The following is a 22,627-nucleotide window of genomic DNA, read 5'->3' as shown; positions in this document are numbered from 1 at the left end:
GCCCCTTTCATGTGTACCTGGTTGAATCAAGAATTTCCTGTTAAGTTTCCTTCCCAGGCCTTCCTCATCATGGTTCATTACAAAAACAGTAACTGAAATCACCTTCTTCAAAATATCTTCTTCTACCAAGATCTACCATGGAACCACATTTTCATATAAATTTTTCCTTATCATTCAATTTTGTTTATACTTATTACCTCCTGGAGGAGGAAGGAACGAGGAGGAATGTGCTTCTAACTCTGTCCCTCTCCTTTCATGTGACATTCCCTTGGGCTAAATATACTCTTTACCCTTTTATTCCATCTATAGAACTATATTTTGTCCATTGAACCAATTTGATTTCTTTTCTCTGTACGTAATCCTTCCAAGGAACTTTAGAGGTCTAGATTGCCTGAATGATCTTGTGTTTATGTCTTATTACTCAATGGCTTTTTAATTATTATTTTGTATTTACTTAATCCATAACATATATATGTATATGCATATATCAGGTTGACTAATAGCTTATCCTACAGAAGATAATTTTATCAAATACACATACATGTGGAAGCTGGATGAACATGTTAAGGTGAAAAGAATTTTTAGAAGTCTAGGATTGAAAGAAGGTAGAAAAGGAAGAGCAGACACTGTGTCTAGGCAGTTCATTTTAGAATCCCTTGCATGTTAAAGAAGCTGTATGGTGGAATGATAACTACTAGTGTAGGATGAGCAACATAACCATAGTCAATAGATGTTAAAATGCATGTTGCCTGAATAGATACCACCAGACAAGAAGTAAATTAATGGAAAGCAAAGAGAAAATATGAAATTAAGTCTCTGAGTTTCTAGTATATATGAGAAACTATGCTGAGACAGAAAGTTCAAGATGTTAAATAAGACCACCTGTTCCTTGTCCTGGTGATGTGTACAGTTCAACAGAGAGGATAGGCATTAAATATAAAAATTCATTAAATAATTGCAATCACAATAATATTAGGCTATAGAAGGATTCTTCTTAATGACAGAAGATTAGAGAGGATTGATCTAAAAATATTTACATTAACAGTATTAATCATCAGTGTCTACACCTATGTTTACATTAATAATTGGAAAATTAGTTATGGCTTTAGAAACCAATGGTACAGTTAAATGCATAACAAAAAAATCACCATGTAAGGAAAGTTCAAATAGGCTACTCATATAAGCTAAGTTGGTTCACTTAGACTTAAGCATACCTTTAAATAAGTATTGTGCAAAATCAAATTATCACATAATTTTTACTACCTATACTATAATGTTTTTGGCACTGAGACATATACATCCTAAACCCTCATGTGTCATTCACTCCATGGCACAACTTCAAAGAGATACAGGCTTAAGCAAATAAAGAGTTAGATCAAGTCATCTCCCAACAAGGTAACTTCATCTACAAAGAAAGAGTGTTGCTGCGAAACACAGCGTATGTACTCGACTCATCAGCAGCTTGCACAAATGGCGCTCCAGATGTATATCTGTTCAAGTCAGCCCAAGGCAACAATTTTGATCAATTCTAATGTGATAAAATGCTGCAGGGGAAGTGTGCAGAAACGCGTTTACGTCAGCCCTTAATTAAACTGTTGTTCACTTCCAAAGAACCTTAGGAAACACTAATGAGACATGAGTTTTGGCAATTTCTTCATCAAAGCAAAGACCCCTTCCTCAGTCTGTAGCAGCTTGTCATCCAAGTCGCTCCCGGGATAAATGTCACATGGCAGTCCAATCAGTTAGACACCTGTTAGTAGAACTTCACTGAAGTCAACTAGTGATCCAGGGCAAGCTCAAACAGCCACCTTAACACCTGCCTGTCTGGGACACCTGCTCCTTTTTCACATACAGTAGAGCAATATGTTAGCTTTTCCAATATGCTTGAATAGATTAAGGTTACAAATCACATTTCTATAGCCTATATAGAAAACATCATTTAAAAAAAATCTATTCTTTTTTCCTATAATGACACTTATGGTATAAAACTATTTCAAATTGATTATGTAGAAACACACAAGAATTTTTGAATTTTTGGAGGCTACTATTTTCAACATAGCCTAACACTAAATCACAATATATGAACTAGAATGTGTGGCTCAATGGATTGAGCCTGTGAAACAAAGGTCGCTGGTTCGATTCCCAGTCAGGCACAAGCCTGGGTTGTGGACCAGGTTGCAAGCTGGGGGCATGCAAAAGGTGGCCAGTGAATGTTTCTCTCCCTCTCTTTCTCTATCCCTTCCCCTCCCTAAAAATAAATAAAGTATTTAAAAAAATAAAATGTATGTACTGTGCCATTCCGATGATTTAGCAAAACATTTCTGTTTAATAAAGAAGCAAATTGCCTTAAAAATTATAAAGTTCAATCCTTTTACATATTCTTTGTCTTTCTTACGTACATGCCATACTTGTAAGCAAGTCTAAAGGAACCCTTAAAGGTACAAGTCACACCATTTGCTGGCTTCTCTGATTTTTCCAATATTTAAAGTTATTGTTTATAATTAAGTGCTTAAAATGTTATAATTGCAGTTAAAAATATCTTCTTTATTTTTTGCATTATTGAGCTTTTGTACAGATGTTACTGGGTTCATTTTCGCAGAAGAAAACTCAAGTACAGTGTAAACAGTAAGGAAGCTTCTGTTGGCTTTGTCCCTTCAGAGCAGGCATGACGCACCATCAAAGAGCGTGAGTGCCTACACGGGAATGTGCAGCTGGGAGGAGTCCGATGGCTGGGGTCCGACTAGAAAATATCATATTGACTAGTCTTACTTAATACCCAGTATAGTTTTCTAGATTTCTTTATTTTTTTCAGAGGTTTAGACTTGCAAATTTTATAGATTTCGGAAATTCTGGACACAGAAAAGTTCTTCAGAGACAGTGCCCAAACTCATTATTGTATGATGGCAAAGGTGATCAACACATCCATTACTTCACTGAGACCCTGTCAAGCAAAACAAAACACTGAGAGAGAAAAACAAACTTGGCTAAACTGGGGAATTTCTGTTTTCCATTAAAATGTAGGGGTGGAAGCTTGAAGGTAAGGTGAAAAATGACTGATTATCTGCATAAAATAATACTATTTATAATAAGTGAGAAGCTACCAAATCTAGTATGTAGGACACATGCAAGCACTAGAAATCTGACCCTTTTACTTCAGGCCATAAATCCAGAATCAGTCCTGAGACGAGGAAACAGCTTGGGCCCTGTGCCCGAGGATGAGAAGGCAGGGAAGCTGCTCTGTCAGGCTGTCAGCTGAGTGTTAAAGGAGACCAAGGTTTCTTTTTCTCTGTTTCTGCCTTGTGGTAAATCCATATTGAGGAGAGGAAAGTTTAGAAGTTATTTATAACCCATAGAAACATATGTAAAATACTACAACACTCAGACCTAGAAGATCCCAGCCCAAAGCTTTGAAGTAATTATCTCTATCAGTGTCCCTCTAGAGAACCACATTCATCCTTCCCTTTAACAAGTTTTACCTACAGATAAAGGACTGATGGTGGGGAAGTCCTCTGAGGGAGTATGTCCTGCAGGAGTGAGGAAGTAGCCTATATCTTTACTACACAGCTCTGCACAATCCCTGATGTACCATCTTCATCTCCTCTTTCCTTCATAATAAAATGGAGCTGTTCTGATTGATGGAAAAAAGGGTTGGTGTGATGTCCAGGGGTTTAAATGAAATATAAATGAAAAAAAAAGAGATGTATGGATAGAGGCACAAGGCCACAGAGACACTGTTATTTACATATATTTCAGAGGACTTGCTTCAAAATTGCTTACATGTGCTCATTTAAATATGATAGGTAGGACAGTGGAGTCCAATAAACCCCTTAGGCACAGCTAGGGGGAATGTAAATTGATAAATTCTTTGTGGATTCTGTGCCAATATTTAGCAAAAGCCTTAGAAATAGACATAACAATTAACTCAGTAATTCTTTAGTTGGAATGTATATATTCCTTTAACAAAATTTCATTGAGCATCTACTTGATGACTCTGTGCCAGGCAGTATGCTAGGTACTAGGGAATTTGAATAGAACTAAACAGAAATAAAATAATCAGATTTAAGCACAAAGATTTGCATGCAATGATGTTCACTGTATCTTTATTTATCATATATAAACTTGAAAACTACCTAAACATCCATGAGCGAAGTAAACATTTAAAAATCTACCGTATAGCCAAAGGGTGGCATAGTATAAAGTGGAAATTGGCAGAATGCCATTATATTATAACTGAAAGACAAAAGGAAAATAATTTACAAAAATAGTATATGTCATATAAGCCCAATTTAGTGCAAAAATATGCATAAGGAATTCATTAAAATGCATAGAAAACAGACTAGCATATAATATAGCCAAATAGTAACTGAAGTTATCTCTATATGATAGGATTATAAGTGAGTTTTATTTTCTTATTTACATTTGACAGTTTGCCTTTCTAAATCCCACCAAATAAGTCTTACTTTACAATAAAAAAATTGTAAAATACATATTTTGGGGAAAGAAAATACTACCTGTACCTCAAGAGAATTTTATACATAGTTTCTAATGATGGTTGCACAATATTAGATCTTATTATTGAAACAAACATCACACTTCAAGGAAAAAATCTTTCCCATTGGTCTTAGGCATTGGATATTGCAAAAATATAAAATGAAATACTTAAATGTAACATTTGCAATTTAACTTGATAACAGCAAAAAAAGTACTTTTGAGAATGCAAGTGAAGAAAAGGGAATATATGAGTATCTCTTTGTAAGGACTCTTCTATGTAAAATGTGATTGGGTGGGAAATGCCTCTGTCCTTCCCATACACTCCAGGTTAACGAAAAGCTCTGAACATTATGACAAGACATATGGACTTAATCCCACTACAGTAGTTTGATGATGATGCCAGATGATTCAAAAAATAATTAGCTGCCATGTTAAGAAGGTATCTCCATATATATTTACATTTATCATACTCTAAAATCATCAGGAAAATGGCAGTCTACATTAGGAGGGGATAAAATATCTTTAATTAGATTTCTCAGCCTTTTTTAAAAAAATGAAATCAGTTCTTTTTTAAAGGAGAAAATGTGATAACTCTTCATGTTAAAAATAAAACATCTTACTTTAAACTTGGGTTATTTAATCTCAACTATACTCAAGCATATTACTGTATTCTTCAACATTTTGTCATGGTGTTATGTCTCCCTTTACAGTGTATTCTAACCCAGGCACAGTAAGTAGCATGTTATTACAAGTCTCTATTTATCACATTTCTATTAAAAAAAAAAGTCTCCAGGCTACACCTACATCCAATATAAAGTTAAAGCTCAAACTCCTTTAAGCTCCACAAACACCTTCCTTGAGACACAAAAAACAAAACAAAAACAAAAACCTTTGAATAAGAACAATATTAAAAAAAGTAAATACTGAATAAATGAAAACTGCTTTTACAGAACACTTCAAAATGCTTTTTTGCCCACTAAGCAATTTCATGTTAACAAACAATAATAAAGTATCTTGAATAAAGTTAGAAAACCTAATTTGAAAGGAGGAAAAACACAGAACAATTATGCAGGATGTGTAGTGTATTTTAGTCACTTATTAAATACTGGCATAGGTAAATAGCTGCTATTCAGCATGCCTCTAGGGAAAACCTCTTGGCTATAGAGGCTTATTAGTGTTAAGCGTCTGAGAGCCACGGACTATAAAATAAAATCAATACCGTAACCTTAACTGTAAAAGTCAGAAAGATACTGGAAGAGTTCTAATTTAACAAGATTACAGATGAGTTTTTAGAGAACATTTGGGGAAAAGCCACGCATTTAGAAACATTTATGCTACAAGATATCTCAAGGTTTCTGTTGTTAGTAATGCCATTATTGCTTATGCTAGTAATGGTTAGGGTTAATTTAACTGATGTGTTACTTTAGTGGACTTACAGTAAAGTCATAGAAATGATCTGGCACTTATTTCAAATAAAATCATTAAACTGAGGTGGTAAACTAATTGCTTAGGAGCAATTATGATTTGATGTGTTTTAGTGTGGTAGAGGAAAAAAATCACAAAAATCTTAAGGTCATCCATTCAGCAGCTCAATGCAAATATGATTACTCTGCACAATATTCCATTTCTCTTAATGGAAAAGTAGTCAAGACTGGTATAAATTGTAGTGTTTAAGTTCAACCTAAATCTATATTTTTCCTCTAACAAATGTAAATGAAGAAAAAAGAACATTCTGTCAATGAAATTACTATGATGGCATATTTATTATCCTAATGGTTTTGAAAATCATGAAATTGATCAGTAACAAAACCTCTATTTAGTAATGGACCAATTACATTTGTGAGATAATGTCAATGAAACAGAATATTGTCACAGGATAATGGTCTCCTATTGCTACATCTCTAGTCATTTAGACAAAATAAATGTTGCCGTGTGGCTGACTCATTTATTTTCAAAGTAGGAGACACTGATCCCATAGCAAGGCTCTGTTATTAATAATAACTCAATTTCTATCAATCATTTGTAGTACCAGAATGGTGCAGGACAGGACATGTATTTGTATGAACTGCACATTCCTCAGGTATAAGGCAAAACATATGGTGCCTCCAAGCACATAAACAGCCCAATTATTATATTATTCAAAGAGAGTATTTAAAATAAACATGTAATAATAATTTAGAAAATGAAAACCTTTCTGAATTTTAAAAAAGATCCATGTTAATGAAAACTTAAAGACTCAAGTCCTAAAGGCCTATAAATCTTCATTTTAAATCTAGAATGTTGGATCATGAAGTAACCTTAGTAGTAACTTTATTTCACAGATGAAAAACTCAGACGTTACTGAAATTAAGTGATTCGGCCATACCAGTGTTTAGTTTCTTGACCACCATTATAGTGCTGTAGACATAAGGCAAAAAATCATAACAGAACAAAAAATACATATATTATAATAAATATAAAATTAATTTTTATATTTTTACATACACATACTCATTTTAAACTGGATGTATGTCACACACCTCTACTAAAGATATTCTAGACTTTAGGATTATTTATTAACATCTTATCATTAAATAAAATAAAAATTCTTAACCTGAGCCCAGCTCAAAGACTGTACTCATGAATCCCTAGAGTCTATGAATGCCTCAGATATTATGTGCATTTATCTGTATTGAAGTATATGTATTAGAACAAACTGTAATAGGGGTTTTGTAACTAGTTCGCAAAACCATAAACATATCAAGGACTTGCTTGGGAGGCAGTGTACATAGTAATAATGAGCATGGGTTTTGTAGCTGAACACACAAGGGTTCCTATTCTACCTCTCCTACTTATTGTCTGTGTGATCTATGTCAAATTTCTCAGTCACTGAGGTGGTGGGTTTAATGAGCAGTCAAATGGGTTTTTTAATAGGGTTGAACAGCAAAAACATATGTAAAGTCTTAACCCAGTCCTGAGAGGTAGCAAGTGCTCAACAAATGGTAGTCACAAATGGCAGGAGAGTCTAGTTTTCCATATACATGGAAATACATATATATATATATATATAGACAAAATTTTTGACTTATGTGGTTTCTTGAACAGATAAATGATTTAGGAAAAGAAGTTAATATAAAAATGGTTAATAGAGAAAAATCATTAATATAACCATTATAGGTTAAAAAGACACTGAATATACAAACACATATACCATTTTGGCTCCCCATTTTAACAAAACAGCCTATAAGATATTCTAAGGAATCTGAATATAGATATGTGCTAGCTGATAGCAAGGAATTGTTTTTATATTTGTTAAATTGATAATGATACTGGGGTTGTATTTTTTAAAGTCACTTAGACACATTTATAAGTATCTACAAGTTAAATGACATGATCTCTGTGATTGACAATTCTTCAAAAACAGGGAGATATTAAAGCAACAAGATTAGCAAAATATCGGTAACAGTTCCAGCTGGGCAATGGTACAGGAGATGAGTTTTATGCTTCTCCCTACTTTTGACATTTTCCACAACAAAAACCTTTTCAAAACTTTTAAAAATTATGCTTAAACATTTAATTCAAACCAGCTCTTCTCCATATTTATCCACTAAAGTCACTCATATCTCCAACTATTTTAGTTGAAAAACTTTTAATCATGGCACTAATATTAAGAGGTTGTCTTTTTAAAAACAGAGGATTTTACTATCTCAAAATTTTGACAGTCGTCCAGAATCCTGAAAACTCATGAACTCACCCCTACTCTGTCACTCGAGCTCTACAAGGTATAATGAAATCTTCTATGAAGCTTCCTAGGAAAACTGTCCACCTGCCAAGACTTAATAAGCAGTGTTTACATTCTCCTGGTCCACTTACCTCTACATCAGTAAGTTAGTAAATTGATTCTCTAGGTAGATTGTAGGATAACAGGGAAAAAAAAATCTGCTTTTAAAAGAGATGATCTAGGCTCTGCTATTAATTACCTGGATGCTTTGGATGAGACAGCCTCTCTGAACCAATAGTTTCAACTATACCTCACCAAAGAGTCTAATAATCTGTGTTCTAGTCCTAAAAATTCAGTTTCTTACTATATATGATATTGGTAGTATAATAATAGCTTTCCAAACTACTTCAAAATAAACTTAAACATAAAATCAATGTGAAAAAAAGATTCAAATTAAACTCTTTGCCACTCCAATAGACTTTGCATGGCACACTAAGATACTGAAGTGCACTATCTCCCTTTGGGTTTTCCACTTTCCTACTTCAGGCTGTGTTCCATCAATTTAGAGACCTAGTATTAATTAGCAAGTTGTCATTGATTGATTGATTGACTGACTGATTGATTTAGTGAGAGAAGGGAGGGAGAGAGAGAGGAAGAGAAACATCAATGCAAGAGAGAAACATCAATCAGTTGCTCGTACCCACCCAGACCGGGGACCTAACCCAAACATTAGGCATGTGCCCTGACCCAGAATCAAACTGGTGACCTTTTGCTTTGTGGGACTAAGCCCAACCAACTGAGCAACACCAGTCAGGGCAGTCGGGGCAGTTGTTATTTTTTTCAAACTAATTATCCATTGTGGTTTTCCTGCAAATGCTGTATTTTCAAATCACTGAGGTTCCAGAGCACAGATATATAACTTTCTCCTACTAAGTAGTACTGGCCCTTCTAAAAGGTACACAGGTTTACCCTACCCAAAAGGTTCTTCTTGATTAGAATGTATGAGAGGAGCATGGACATCTTTTAATTGGTAGGCAAAGGGAGGAATTCTGACTTCACCAACAGTTTATTGTTTTCCTTTTTGTTTGACAGCTGCTCATGCTGTGATTTTTCACCTACAGCAGTGGAGCTGGAGAGAATGAAATGCAATGTGGCATAGGTGTCCTGGAGTTTGCTCTCTGATGGCATCATGGGACATGGAGGTTCACTGCAAATTCTGTAAGGAGTCAAAGTTCTTGGCTTCTGATATTTTCATTAATAAGAAGCTAAACAAAAAAATCTTAAAAATTGTGCTTAAGCCTTAAATTCCAACCATCTCTTCAAATGTATCTGTCAAAAGCACTTGTATATCTCATTTTGCCTGTTTCAAAATTTGATATTTAATCCTTGTGATACAAACTCTAGGAATGTAAGGAATTCTTGGTGTTCTATCTGGTGCCCAAAAGTAGCTTAAGAATTCTTCCAGGAAGATTACTAAATTGTTTGCCTTGCCATTTTCTAGAGCTTTGTTTAAAGTCAATGATTCCCAGATAGAAGTTATTCAACTACTCATGAAAGCTACCCATTCACCCAGCTCTGACAGCTCTAGAGAAATCTTCAGATGGCATCATTTTGCAGGTAGTAGTTTGGGCTAGAGTAGTGTTCCAAAGTGGAACCAACTGGTTCCCAGATGGGGAAGAAAATGTTCTGAAGTCCCAAATTTAATAAACATATCCAGTCAATATTCACTCATGCATATTCACATCCATAGCACATAGTAGCATATTAAATATTCTACAAATTCATTCATTTTTTAAAAGTTTGAATTTTTGTTAAAATAGAATTTTCCAAACTTGGTTAAATGATCTTGTATCCAACATATCTGTTAATATTCCCTAAATTGCTGGTCTCTGATTCCAGTTCTATTTACATGCTACAACACTCTCACTGTTATTTATTTCCTGTACCTGACTGATCTCATACAAGCTGGCATCAATACTCTCCAGCCCCCAGTGTTCCCTGAGGTATTTGCCTTAATTCATTGGATATTCAATACTATATTCTTACAGAAACCTTATAAAGTGCAAATCAAAATTTAGCACAACATCTAAGACTATATTACAAGTGAGAACATTTGCAAAATAGTCAAAATAAGTTTCTAGGGCTTGAAAATATATTAAAATTTCACAAAGACTAGTTAAAGAGATGTATTTATATGACAAAACTATAAATTTTAAAAAATAGTGTTATTTTCTAGTACCAAGAGCAACCAAAACAAGATGCCTAAATACTGCCTACTGAAGAGTCCTGCATAAATTTTTAAACTACTGTTAAAATTGTAATTATATACCAATATACCACTAAGTAGTGCTACTTCTCACTAACATACTAATTTATTGATTTTTGTGTAAACAGTTACTTCTTATAATGCTTAAAAGTAAGTTAGTTTTTAGGTGTGTAGACAGTCCTTTCATACTCTGATTCACATTGTTTATTCTCCATGAACCACCATTTTTAATAAGAGTAAAAAATTATTTTTTTGTTCAGTAGGTCAAGGGCTGGAAATCTAATTTATTCATATTGTGTGCCTAGAAAAATTTCTGGCAAAAAAAATAGGCATTTGATAAATGTTAATTGAGTCCAATTATCTCAAATCCTCAATGTGTAGTAGGAACTAATAAAATATTACTGCAAAAATGTCATTTTAAATTTACATTTATTTAAAATTACAAATTATTTAAATATTGATCAGATTGAGAAGCTGCTGAAATTTCCACTTAAAAACCCCAGCTGTATACAACAAATATATTTACCCTATCACTAAATGTCTATTAAATAGTGTTTTAGAACTTCAGGCATAGATGAATCAATGACTATTAGAATGTAGTGGCAAAGTGACAGTCATAAAAATTGTTTCAAATTTTCAAGCAAAATTATTAGCATTATTAGTCTGTTAAATTTCTGGGCACTGACATGCAACTACATTTATTCCCTTGAAAGTAATTTGACAACCCAAGACCTGCCTCTTATTCTTCTCTTTTATCAGAAGTTGCAAAAGATGACTCTGATGACTGCAAGACAAGCACCTTGACTAGGAACTGAGTCTCTGAAATGGCTCTGGTAGAAAAAAATTAAGGTAGACAAGGGGTCATGTGAAATTTTTTCTGGTGTAACAACTGAAATAAAGGAAATTTTCAACATGCATATTGAAAAGTTAACCTAGTTCTATTATTTAACCATGAAAACCTAAAATGATGAAAAACAGTATCCCAAAAAGAAAGTTTTCAAGAGGGAAAAGCCAGAATTATAAGACTGGGAAATTCATTGAAGACTAAGCAAGGAAAAATATTCTACACTCTAGCAAAGGAATATCAGTGTCTACATGAGCCTTGTTAGTGATCCAGTTTTCTTTTTTTTTTTCTTTCCATTATCTATGTGTAAAAGAACATAAAATAAAAATATAAATATTACATAATGTAGGTGCTGACAAATTTAATTTCCATCACTATTCATCAGAAGAAATTTTAGCAAATTATATACATTCCTACCAAATTTTTAACACTATTAAATAGTGGTTAGTTTTAAAATGTTTGTGTCTACATTCTGAAAAATTAAAAATTATAACTTTAATAATCAGGAAATTATAATGTTTTTGTTTTTAAAAAAGTTACTTGTTAGTAACAGGCTAAAATAAAAATTTTTTAAATTAAATTATTAAAAATTACATACAATTTTGTCATTACATGAATCTATATTTTATATTAAAATTGTGCCTGATTTGTTTTTGTTTTTTAATTTTTTTTTATTTTAATCATTGTTCAAGTACAGTTTTCTCCCCCCTACTCCCATTCCAGCCCACCCACCCAACCCTCCCCACTTCCCCCCATTATCCCCCACCCCTAGTTTTTGTCCATGTGTCCTCCAAATTTGTTCCTGTAATCCCTACCCATTCCCCCCTGAAATTCCCTCTTCTCTCCCCTCTGGCCACTGTCAGACTATCCCCTATTTCAGTGTCTTTGGTTATATTTTGCTAGTTTTTGTTTTGTTTTGTTTTGTTGTTTAGATTCCTATTAAAGGTGATATCATGTGGTATTTGTCTTTCACTGCCTGGCTTGTTTCACTTAGCATAATGCTTTCCATCTCCATCCATGCTGTTCCAAAGGGTATGAGCTCCTTCTTTCTTTCTGCTGCACAGAATTCCATTGTGTAAATGTACCATAGTTTTTTGATCCATTCATTTACTGATGGGCATCTAGGTTGCTTCCAGCACCTAGCTATTGTAAATTGTGCTGCTATGAACATCGGGGTGCAAAGGTTCTTTTGTATTGGTGTTTTAGTGTTCTTAGGATAGAGTCCCAGCAATGGAATTGCTGGGTCAAAAGGCAGATTTGTTTTTTTACAAGTGAAATAAGTATAGTAATTTGGTGCTATCACATCCTTTATTTTTTGCCTACTTGGAATAAATCTCAATGTTTTAGGTTGGGGTTTCAGATTATAAGTAGAATGTTACAATAAATTCGCCCATAAATTTATTTTTAATTCTCATATTTCAAATATTAGTTTTGCTAAGGGCTATCACAGAAATAGATTTTAATGCAAAGTTAACACAACGGAATAAGGCATACCCAAGAAATAATAGCAAAATTCAAACATTTCTGTCAATTATAAGCACAAGCACATTTTACTCAACTAATAACTACTTATTGAATACCAATTAGTGCAGGGCTTTGTGGCAGAAACAAGTATAAAACATGTACTAAAGTCATTACAAATAGCGAGTAGTACTCGATATGCCCTTTAGAAAATTCCCTTCATGGCAAGCAAGTGTGTCTAAAACATTTGAAGACCAACAAGAAAAACCATGGGGCATTTTATTTTGAAAAATTTTAAGAAGCAATTTTCTAAGAACAAAAGGACTGCAGTTGCATTAACAAATTTATAAAGATAGTACTGTACTGTCCTCATTTTTTCATGGTAGTTGAAGTCTTTTTTCCACAATGGCCTATTGTGCACATTACAAAGTCTTCAGGGTCTTCAGAATTAAAGTGACAGACTTTTTTTTTTAAGCCCACTTGAGAATGGATCATTCTTCTTCTCTTAATATAATATGCCTTTACAGACTTCTCCAATAACTCTAGTCATCTTGACAAAAGAAAATCACCAAGACAATACAATGATTTTACAAAGAGAAAGAATGACAGTTTCCCTTCTACTTTTCAAAAATGTTTTATAATATGATTTGAGATTGGCTTTATTCAAAAGGCTGAAAGGGGAATCAATTCTTAGAAGTGACACTCTCTACAATAACGAATACTACACTTCTGAACAACATATCCACTCCCACACATTCACAATGTTATTGCCATTAGAATTTTTTCCAGAATGATTTTTCTGATGGGGAAAATATGGCTTTGTTTAGAATAAGCTGACAATATTAGTAAAACAAGTAATAAAATATAAAAGGTTGAGGATTTTGTTTATATCATCATTTCTGCAAGTCTGATAAAGGTCCCTATTTTTTCTTGCCTTCACTAATAAGACCAGTGTTCTGCCCATCAACAGTTCATTTATCCAAAAGTTAACTGTGCCCCTACTAAGCACCAAGTGTTGTGCATGATTACTAGGTGCTTGTTACAGTAGTAGCCAAAATAGATAAAGTCCCTGACCTCATAATGGAGGCAGATTGAGACAATTCCATTAATAAATGTGTAATAACATATTATGAGTACAAGGAACCATACTGAATATCAAGAGAAAAAAACAGTTAAGACCTGGATGAAACTCCTCCAGGTAGGCTGGAACTGAATAATGACAAGATAAAAAAACAAAAGAGAACACAATCTTTTCATAGAGTTAGGAGAGGGGCTTCCAGAAAACATGGCTTATATGAAAGTCTTGGGTTTTGTCTTCCCAAACCTACACAAAGCAGTGGGCTCAAGTGTAAGAAGAAGAAGCAGATAGCACCCATGGAGGCTGGAGTGATAGCCAAAGGACAGGCAGACAACAAATGGGGCCTCTTGGTCACATGAGGGAATTTTCATTTTCCTCTAAGCAGAATGGAAATTTACTAAAGGATCTGAAGCAGAGAGGTGATGTGACATCATTATGTTTTATATATATGATTTTGTCTACTGCCCAAAAAATACATTGTAAAAAATGTCCTTAGAGTAGAAGTCTCCAGCTGGTTTCCAAGAATGTCCTTAGAATGACCTCTGTCATCTGCCATTACTTCCACCTGCACAATGTCCAGCCACAGGACATACATGGCCAATCTGAAACCAACTTCTGCACAGCGCCTGCCTATGCCATGCCTCCCCCTTCTTCACTAGTTAAAGATCTCAGCCTGTTAAAGGAGACCCACTGGACTCAAAGTTCAATTCCTCCATGAAAAATTTTCACTGTTCTTTAAACCCTATAGCATTTGGCATAAAAAATCTGGAGCAGCAAAAACGTAGTCTTGAATAAGGAACTGACTTTGACTCCTAACTGCTAAGTTATTTGTCTCCTGAGATTACTCGACATACAGCTTCCAAACCCTCAGGTTCACACGCCCAAACCACAGTCTGAAAACTACCAATAAAGGGTGCTTTTCTTCTACATTTTTAATAAAATGCAGAACTTGATTTAAAAGACAATTCTCAAGTACATTTTTATGCTGCTGCTATAAGATATACTTGTATCCATGCACACATACTAACAAAAATTATAGTTAGCTAATTTTTCAGTTTCCAGGCTTGATAATCTCCCTCTAATTATGGCAAAAAAAAAAGGGCATAGATATGTCTGAGGGAATAGGTTTGACTTAATTCAATAAACCAATGATTTTCAACCTTTTTCACCTCCCCGCACATATAAACTAATTACTAAAATTTTGCAGCATATCAAAATATATACTTTTCCCCAATCTAACAGCAAACCAGGTATAATTTTGATTCATTCACACTGAATGGCTATTGTTGTGTTTGCTGTTTTCATTTTTATATTTGACAATCTAAGGGCAAAGAGGTCAGTGCTCCTCACTAAATAGTCAGGTACTGCAGGTTTTAAAAATTCTTGTGGCACACTGGTTGAAATTGTTGAAATAGACTTTAAGAATAACATGGAGGTAAGTTGGAATTTCAGAGAGCCAAATAATACCTATTTCTTAGTTATGTTTCCCCCTAAAGCTTCCTTAGAACTGGGTCATAGTTTTATCTAGAAAGAATGACCAGGTTGACTTAGATCCAAAGTTTCTACATTCCACATTTACTTACTGTTTGTGCTGTAACTACTCCCAAAAGGTATTATGGCCTCCTTTAAATGGGAGCTTGCAGTGATTGGCACCTGCAATGGCTAGAGGCTGGCTCCTCCCTGAAGTACCCCATAAAGAGAAGCAAACTGATCTAATTCAATCAAAACTGTGGTTCTGCTGCAGTCCAACCAGCTAAGATAGACAGATCATGATCTACCCCACACACAATTGGGGGCTCTAAAAAAATCATTCTGTCTGAAAAATAAAGTCCAATAAACATGTAAAACATGGGATTTTTAAAAGTTAACTTTGACACCATTTGACTTGTACATTATCTTAAAAATAATTTTAGTGCAGTCATTTTATGAAGAAAATATAACCCATGTTGGTTCAATTAATGATATTCTGACTAAATGAAACATGAAGTGAGCTAACATATTACTCTAATGTCCCTGGGGGCAACTCTTTATTACTCACCTTGATCTCTGTCATGCCATGTTCTACTTCCAGCAGCTGGTGAGTTTGGAGAGGGATAAAAGTCTCCTGTAGGACTGGGTTCCATATTTTCGTCTATGGATATAGTTTTGGGTCTTTTGCTGTTAAAACATGACAGTAGTTATGTTAATGGAATTTCTAAGAATTTGTGTAGCATTTCAAAGCATATACTTTGAGGAGATTCTTACTGTGGAAATTTCCATAAACACAAAATCTCAGACTACGTTTGAAATAATGGTGAGTATTCAAGACATAAATAGGGTTAATGCTATTTCCAATTGTAGATATTATTTATGACGCTAAATTATACCACTATCTGTCTCATAAACATGATGTTTATTACATTTATGTTTGAAATGTACTTCCAAAGAAATTTCAGATGTAAAAAGTGAATTCTTAATGAGATATAGGTACTAATTTTAAAATTGTTATTAAGATTGTACCTGATTTTTAAAATTATTATCAATATCAATAATGTTCATTTGCATTACACTTGATATTAACAATATAATCCTATCACAGTAATTCAAAGATAAACAAATGGAGCACAGCAGAACTTGAGCTGTGTGGAGTGGCACTGGTCTAGTATGGAATCTAGGCCACTTACTACTTCTTAGTAGTAGGCTTATTAACCTTTCTAAACTTAGTTTAATCATCTATAAAATGGAAATAATAAAACCTAGTTCAAAGGGAAGTGATTGAGAGGATTAAATGAGTTAGAAAATGTAAAGCTCTTAGTTAAGTGGATGGTATTTAGAAGATATTTACTAAATAGTAATTATTAGTAGTAACCATATAATTAATAATATTAAAATTGTTATAGTATGTTACCAATTATAAACTATTTCATATATTCTTCTTTATCTTTTCTGAAGAAATCAGGTTATTGATATCCCTTATTCTTAAGATTAACCATGAAAAAGCAAGCCACTGCCAAATTCAAACTGCACAGTATATTGTACTTTTAATATGATATATTTTAATATAGAAAATGTGGCTCATCTCAATTATTAGGAAAAGTGAGCATTTGAAGCAGAGGTTAAAAAGCCATTTTGTAGCACACGCCATATAGCTTGATATATATCCCCACCAACACCCTATTAAATAGTTAATTGACTATAAAAATGGATATTTTTCCCTAAGTTAAAAGAAGTCCCTATTTACATCTCTGCAGGTAAAAACCTAAAAAGATGTCTTCTGAATTAACTTAATGAAGTGAAAAAACATAATGCCAAAGAATTTCAGAGGTCCTACACATAAATCAATCCTCCCTCTTCTTAGATGTGGGGACACAAATTTAGAGCAATTCGGTGAGTTGCCCAGGGCATGTTGGTGGAAGCTGTTTGACACAAAGTAAGTTCTGCTCTTTCTAACTGTCCTGTTTTCAAAACCTGGAAGCGTGTGTATGTCTGGGTATTTTCACAGATGTGCCTGTGATTAATATTTGACTCACAACTCACACAGTATTAACATGATGTAGAAGGTGGCAATTTCTATCCATAGTGAGAGTGAATAATAGTTCTTTAGTTCCTTCTGACGGTATTTGAGTTAGAAGGTAGATATTTTTAAAACCCTGCTTTAATCTAATTCTCCCATCTCTGAGTCAGAAGTAAATATGGAAAACTTGAAATGATAGAGAAAAGATTTTCATAAGGAAATAATAGAGAAATTTCTAACCATTTTTATTCAGAATGACATAATGTCTGATACTGAATAACCATGAGAAAGGCTCTATGTTGACAAAATACTATCCATCAGACAAAATTAGAAATTACTATTCACATTTTAAATTAAAAAAAACTAAAGCATTTTTAAAATCTCACCATGTCACTACTATTTTAGTGATAATAAGCCCAATTATCTTGCTACACAATCTAACTGTATAAAAATACAGTTTGACCATAAATGATATAAAATTAAACTTAGCTAATAAACATACAAATGTTCATAGCCCCATAATTAACTGAAATGCAATTAACTTGCATTACAAAAATAGCATAGGAAAATAGTCATTTTTTATTTTTTAAGTTAATATTATTATTATTATTAATATTATTTAAATAATATTTAAAATGTTAATAAAAATAAAACATATGTTTTTTTCTGGAATTCCTGTATACCATCATATTTGATCATGGGTATATTTAACACTCTAGAAATGAAATGGGTCTTCATATATTGAAGATTTAACTAAAAAAAATAATAAAGCTATACTATTTATTCACTTTACCTTCTCATTAACTCAGTCCTCTTGAAATCCTATGTACAGTGACTTTCCAAGCTATGTATCCCTCAATTAAATAGGAAACCTCTTTTTTAACTTATGTGGGAATGAAATTTACAATAAGGTCAAGAGAGAAAAATGAGAATGTCAACAAAGAACTAACAAGCAGAGTAATCTCACTGTAGCTCTTCTACAAAAAAGAGTGGTTAAACCAAATCTCAGAGCAGGTAATATTTTCATTGGTATCTGAGAGTTCACTAAACTATTCAAAGAATATCGATTAATTGAGGAACATGGCAAACTTTGGACTACAATGAGGCCTTTTAACTTTTAAGTAAATGACACATTTTATTCTGTATGTTTCATTTTCCCCAGCTTGAGTGTGGTATTAGGGTAAATGTTTGTAGGATGGATCAATCATAAACCAGGTTCTTTGCCAAGGCAATGGCATTTTTAAAGTCACCAAAAGAATTAGTTAATTTGAAGAATTATAATATTTCACAGAACAGGACAGAAATCATATCAATACATTTTAATAGTTCTCTGGTCACTCCCCAAAAAGTTTAAAAAATGCTTTGAATAAAAGTTACATTTAATTTTTAAATGTAAAAATACATTTTGTGAGGAAAGATAAAAAATCTGTATGAAATCAGCAAAAACTCTTTAACTCTTTGCTTTGTTTCCCCTATTCTGTACCTCCCTACCTCCCTATTTGCATACAGATGGAGAACAAGAGCCCCTTCTCTTCCAGTTACCTGCTTGGTGGAGAAGACAGCGACCTCTGAAGATTGACCCCCGAGTTCATGTCATGATAGTATGGTTGGCTTGGGATTTCTCCAATTGGAAAGTTGACACCAGTTCCCTGGGTTATGGGTGCTGAGGATTAAAACAAAGGAAACATTGGGAATGACATTTACACTTGTCATCTTTATTCAAATGTAATAATCTAATATTTTCCATGCTTCTGGGCAAGGGTAAGGAGAACTGTCTTTACTTTTAAGACTCTAATATCAACCATATGCTGGGGCAGGACTTGAAAACTTCCTCCTGATACCAAAGTTCAAGTCTGAAAATTCAAGGCACTCAGACTGTAACTATTGATTACCACTTCTCGTACTCCAACTCTCCAACTGTCCTCACTCACTCCTTTTTGTAGCTGTAACTATATCTGTCACCCCGTTCATCTACAGATGCATCAGAGAAAACAAAATACGCTCAGCACCAAGCAAGGTGCTTTGTACGGAGCTGACTCTCAAAAACCAAATCATCATTAAATATAGATCAATTTCATAAATAAATGACAAATATTGTTCTATAATAATATTAACATTAATATAATAACGGATTCAAAATCATGATATTTATGATAGAAACAATTCTTATATTATGACAGGTATATAAGTAAAATTTTAAAATATGAAAGAAAGCCAAGTTATTTTCTCTCAAAATAGATATTCAGGTTTCATATGAATATGAATATTGTAAGTGTAGCCTTTCTCAATAATTAGGTTTTGTTTTTCAAAAAATTTTGTGCTGCCCTGGATGGTGTGGCTCAGGTGGTTAGAGCAGAGTCCCACACACCAAAAGGGTGTGGGTTTGATCCTTGGTCCAGCACATACAGGCTGCAATCAATCAATGTTTCTTTCTCCCTCTCTCACCCACTCCCTCCCTCTAAAAGAAAAATAAGTCCTTAGATGAGGGGAAAATATTTTTGTGCTACAACCTTATAATTTATTTAAAATATACACATGGAGTTTCACGGTTTAAGATATATTTTGTAAATCAAGGAATCTTTTTGAATTACCTATATATTATGAACTGAGATTTTTGTATGTTGGTATTGGGTTTTGTACATCAGTTTAATTTAAAAAACTGTTTCTAGATGTCTTCAATAGATCTGTGTGGTTGCTGTGTTAGAATGAGTACAGTTTTACCAGATAACTTTTTAGTTTGAACTAACTCTACCACTTATAAGCTATGTGCCTCAGTTTCCTAAACTATAAAATAAGAATAATAATAGCTTAGCACCTGTGATTATTTTGAGGATGAAATGAGATCAAAAGTGATAAAAGCCCAGCATTTTGCCTGGTACATAACAAGTACTCCACAAATATAAGTTTCCTTCCTTTTTTGCTTTCCTCCACAAATTTCTTCCCTTGCAAACTAAAGTGGTCAACAAAGATGGAACAGTTCAAAAACATGCTCGAAACAGATGAAGGTATAAATGAACCTACTTGCTGAAAATCTGTTCATTCAACAAGTTACTGATTGTGTCCATTACTGTCAGGTGCTGCAAGGAATACAAAATAGTCTAAGATAGTCCTGGTCCTTAAAACATATTGGTCAATAAGGTGGGTAAACAAAGTGCTCATGAGAACATAAATACAAGCATAATGCAGATCATAATGAAGCCACTCAAATGAATGACATGATAAATAAATGCTGTAGGATTTCAAGGGAAGAAGACTCCAACACAAGCTTTAATAGTCCAAGAAGTTTGTGGAACAGCTAAAGCTAGCACTAGACCTTAGAGAATGTAAATATAAGGTTTTGAAGGGAGGTCATTTCAAATATGGTTTACGTCAGGAGCAAAGTCATGGGCAGAGATAATATGCAAGGTGGAAACCAGGCAGGTTGGTGTCAAAGGACAGTACTTAAGAATAGTTTTGAGTTCTGGCCAAGACGGAGGCAAAGGTAGAAACCCTTCACCTCCTTGCACAACTAAAAGGATGTTAACAACCAATTTAAAATCAACAAACAATTAAAATCGCCAGAAAATCAAATTGCATGGAACTCTGACAACCAAGGAATTAAAGAAAAATTCAACCAGAACCACCAGACTGGTAAGACAGACTGCGTAGGCCAACTCGGAAAAACCTCCAGAAGTGGCTGGGGGACAGGGCTGACTGCTGAGCTTGGCAGAGATGCACAGGAGAGACTGACTTAAGGGGAATATTGAAACTCAGAGCTGACTATGGGCTAAGGTTGGGGTTGCCCCTGTGAGAGATACTTCCAGTCTGACACGAGAGTCTGTTGGAAAGTGCGCTAGAGTCCAGCAGGTGAGCTGCAACGTTCCCTCTCACCGGCAGTGCAGCAAGGAGGGTTGCCCTTCCTGGGTGAATACCTAAGGCCTCTCCCCGTTACAACCTATCAGCTGCCCCAAGACAAAGAAATATGGCCCAAATGAAAAAACACAGCAAAACCTCAGAACTAACTGATAAGGAGATTGCCAACCTATCTGATGGAGAATTTAAAGCCCTGGTAATCAAAATACTCACAGAACTGATTGAGCTTGGTCGAAAAATGAAAGAACAAATGAAAGATACCCAAAATGAAATAAAGCAAATTATTCAGGGAACCAACAGTGACAAGAAGGAAACCAGGATTCAAAGCAACAATTTAGAACAAAAGGAAGAAATAAACATCCAACTTGATCAGAACAAAAAAACAAGAATCCCAAAAAATGAAGAGAGGCTGAGGATTCTCTGGGACAACCTGAAACATTCCAGTATTCTAATTATCGGGGTGCCAGAAGAAGAAGAACAAGAGCAAGAAATTGAAACCTTATTTAAACAAATAATGAAGGAAAACTTCCCCAGTCTGGCAAAGGAAATACACTTCCAGGAAGTCCAGGAAGCCCAGAGAGTTCCAAAGAAGTCAGACCCAAAGAGGAACACACCAAGGCACATCATCATTAAGTTAGCCAAGATTAAATATAAAGAGAGAATCCTAAAAGCAGCAAGAGGAAAGGAGACAGTTACCTACAAATGAGTTCCCAGAGGGCTACCAGCTGATTTCTCAAAAGAAACCTTACAGGCAAGAAGGGGCTGGAAAGAAGTATTTGAAGTAAGGAAAGGCAAGGACCTACATTCAAGAGTACCCTACCCAGAAAAGCTTTCATTTAGAATGGAAGGTCAGATAAAGTGCTTCCCAGATAAGATCAAGTGAAAGGAGTTCATCATCACCAAGCCCTTGTTATATGAAATGTTAAAGGGACTTTCCTAAGAAAAAGAAGATAAAAAATATGAACAACAAAACAACAAGAAACTCACAACTATCAACAAATGAACCTAAAAGAAAAGAAAAACAATGAAAACAAAAATTAAGCAAACGACCAGAACAGGAACAGAACCAGAGAAATGGACATCACACAGAAGGATGAATGTGGGGAGGGGAAAGGGAGTAATAGGAAGGGAAAGGTGCAGGGAAGAAGAAGCACAATTAGTAGGCATAAAATAGATGGGGAGAGATAAAAAATGGTACAGGAAATAGAGGACTCAAACTCATATGTACACCCACTGACGTGAACTAAGAGTGGGGGTAATGCTGGAAGGCTGGGGGGCAGGGTGGATGGGGGATAAAGGGGAAAAAATTGGGAAAACTGTAATAGCATAATCAATAAAAATACTTAAAAATATATAATGCAAAGCTTTCTACCCTTTAATACCTGCCCTAGCTCACAAATTAGAAGGTATGAGAAAAATATAAGCCAGATTCCACTCAATAA

At 34.2% G+C, this 22,627-nt stretch overlaps 1 protein-coding gene across 8 annotated transcripts in view; it reads right to left on the bottom strand.

Moving 5' to 3' along the window:
* The window catches only part of NFIB (nuclear factor I B), a 234,490-nt gene that overhangs the window by 44,631 nt on the left and 167,232 nt on the right, over positions 1-22,627 (bottom strand). For all 8 annotated transcript variants that reach the window (XM_028526353.2, XM_028526360.2, XM_036021590.1 and 5 more), the window contains exons 5-6: positions 18,876-18,996; positions 15,879-15,997 (exon numbers count right to left, since the gene is read on the bottom strand). In XM_028526353.2, the coding sequence (XP_028382154.1) occupies positions 15,879-15,997; positions 18,876-18,996 (240 nt within the window). The remainder of the gene's footprint in view (positions 1-15,878; positions 15,998-18,875; positions 18,997-22,627) is intronic.

Source organism: Phyllostomus discolor, chromosome 3 (assembly GCF_004126475.2).
Source record: "Phyllostomus discolor isolate MPI-MPIP mPhyDis1 chromosome 3, mPhyDis1.pri.v3, whole genome shotgun sequence".
NCBI classification, from domain to species: domain Eukaryota; kingdom Metazoa; phylum Chordata; class Mammalia; order Chiroptera; family Phyllostomidae; genus Phyllostomus; species Phyllostomus discolor.
This window is presented reverse-complemented; position numbering and strand designations above follow the sequence as displayed.